General features: G+C 38.0%; 1 protein-coding gene across 1 annotated transcript; it reads right to left on the bottom strand.

The window, feature by feature from the left end:
• Positions 1-216: 216 nt before the first annotated feature.
• On the bottom strand, positions 217-606 carry LOC148019030 (heat shock 70 kDa protein-like). Its single transcript, XM_087701291.1, has one exon. It carries the CDS (start codon positions 604-606, stop codon positions 217-219), a length of 390 nt encoding a protein of 129 aa, XP_087557417.1.
• Between the last annotated feature and the right edge of the window lie 274 nt (positions 607-880).

Below are 880 nucleotides of genomic sequence, written 5' to 3' on the forward strand. Positions count from 1 at the left end.
TCTAGCATTTACTTAAACTGGAAAACTCATTGATATAATGAACTAGTACTTCTCATATGTAAGAATTGTGTATAGTTTTAATCCTAATTATATAAAATAGAATACTTTATCCTTATGATTTAGTCTAAGAAAATTCAACACAAGTATATATGTAATTGTAATGTCTTTGATATTAAACATTAAGTGTCACCCCCGCTACGGTTCCACACATCTTTACTAGTTTGCAATTGGACTCAAACCAACATGAAGGTATGTTATCTGTGTATCCCCCCTTGCTCCACCTTGATATGCCTTTGAAATTATTGGGTTGCACAAACTCTCCAACTCTTTCATCTTGTCCTCAAACTCATCCACTTCTACAAGCTGATTCCAATCCAACCACTTAATGGTCTCATTTATAGCCCTCTCGATCTTCTCCTTGTCAGTAGGGTCTAGCTTCCCAACAAATTTCTCATTCTTAATTGTGTTCCTCATGTTGTACACATAATTCTCAAAAGCATTTTTTGCTTCTATTTTCCTCTTCATCTCCTCATCCTCAGCCTTATACTTCAGTACATCTTGCACCATCTTCTCAATATCTTCAGTGATCTTGTTAAGGAAGTGCATACCTTTGTCACTGACAAGCTCTAGGGGACTGCCAAAACGAGTGATGATGTTCTCATATAGGAACAAGGCCATGCTATTACCATCATCCCGCTTCAAAGCTTTAGCTTCACACAACTTGGTGACATAATCCATACATACCAAAATGTATCTATTATGCTTCCTTTTGGTTGGCGGATCAATGGGACCCAGAAAATCAATCCCCCACTTCTTGAATGAGTTTAGGGGGAGAATGGGTTGCAATGGCAAGGCACTTGTTTTGGTAGGCTTCCCCATT

Source organism: Lygodium microphyllum, chromosome 20, assembly GCF_053477565.2.
Source record: "Lygodium microphyllum isolate KBCC chromosome 20, Lygodium_microphyllum_v1.1.10, whole genome shotgun sequence".
Lineage (NCBI taxonomy): Eukaryota > Viridiplantae > Streptophyta > Polypodiopsida > Schizaeales > Lygodiaceae > Lygodium > Lygodium microphyllum.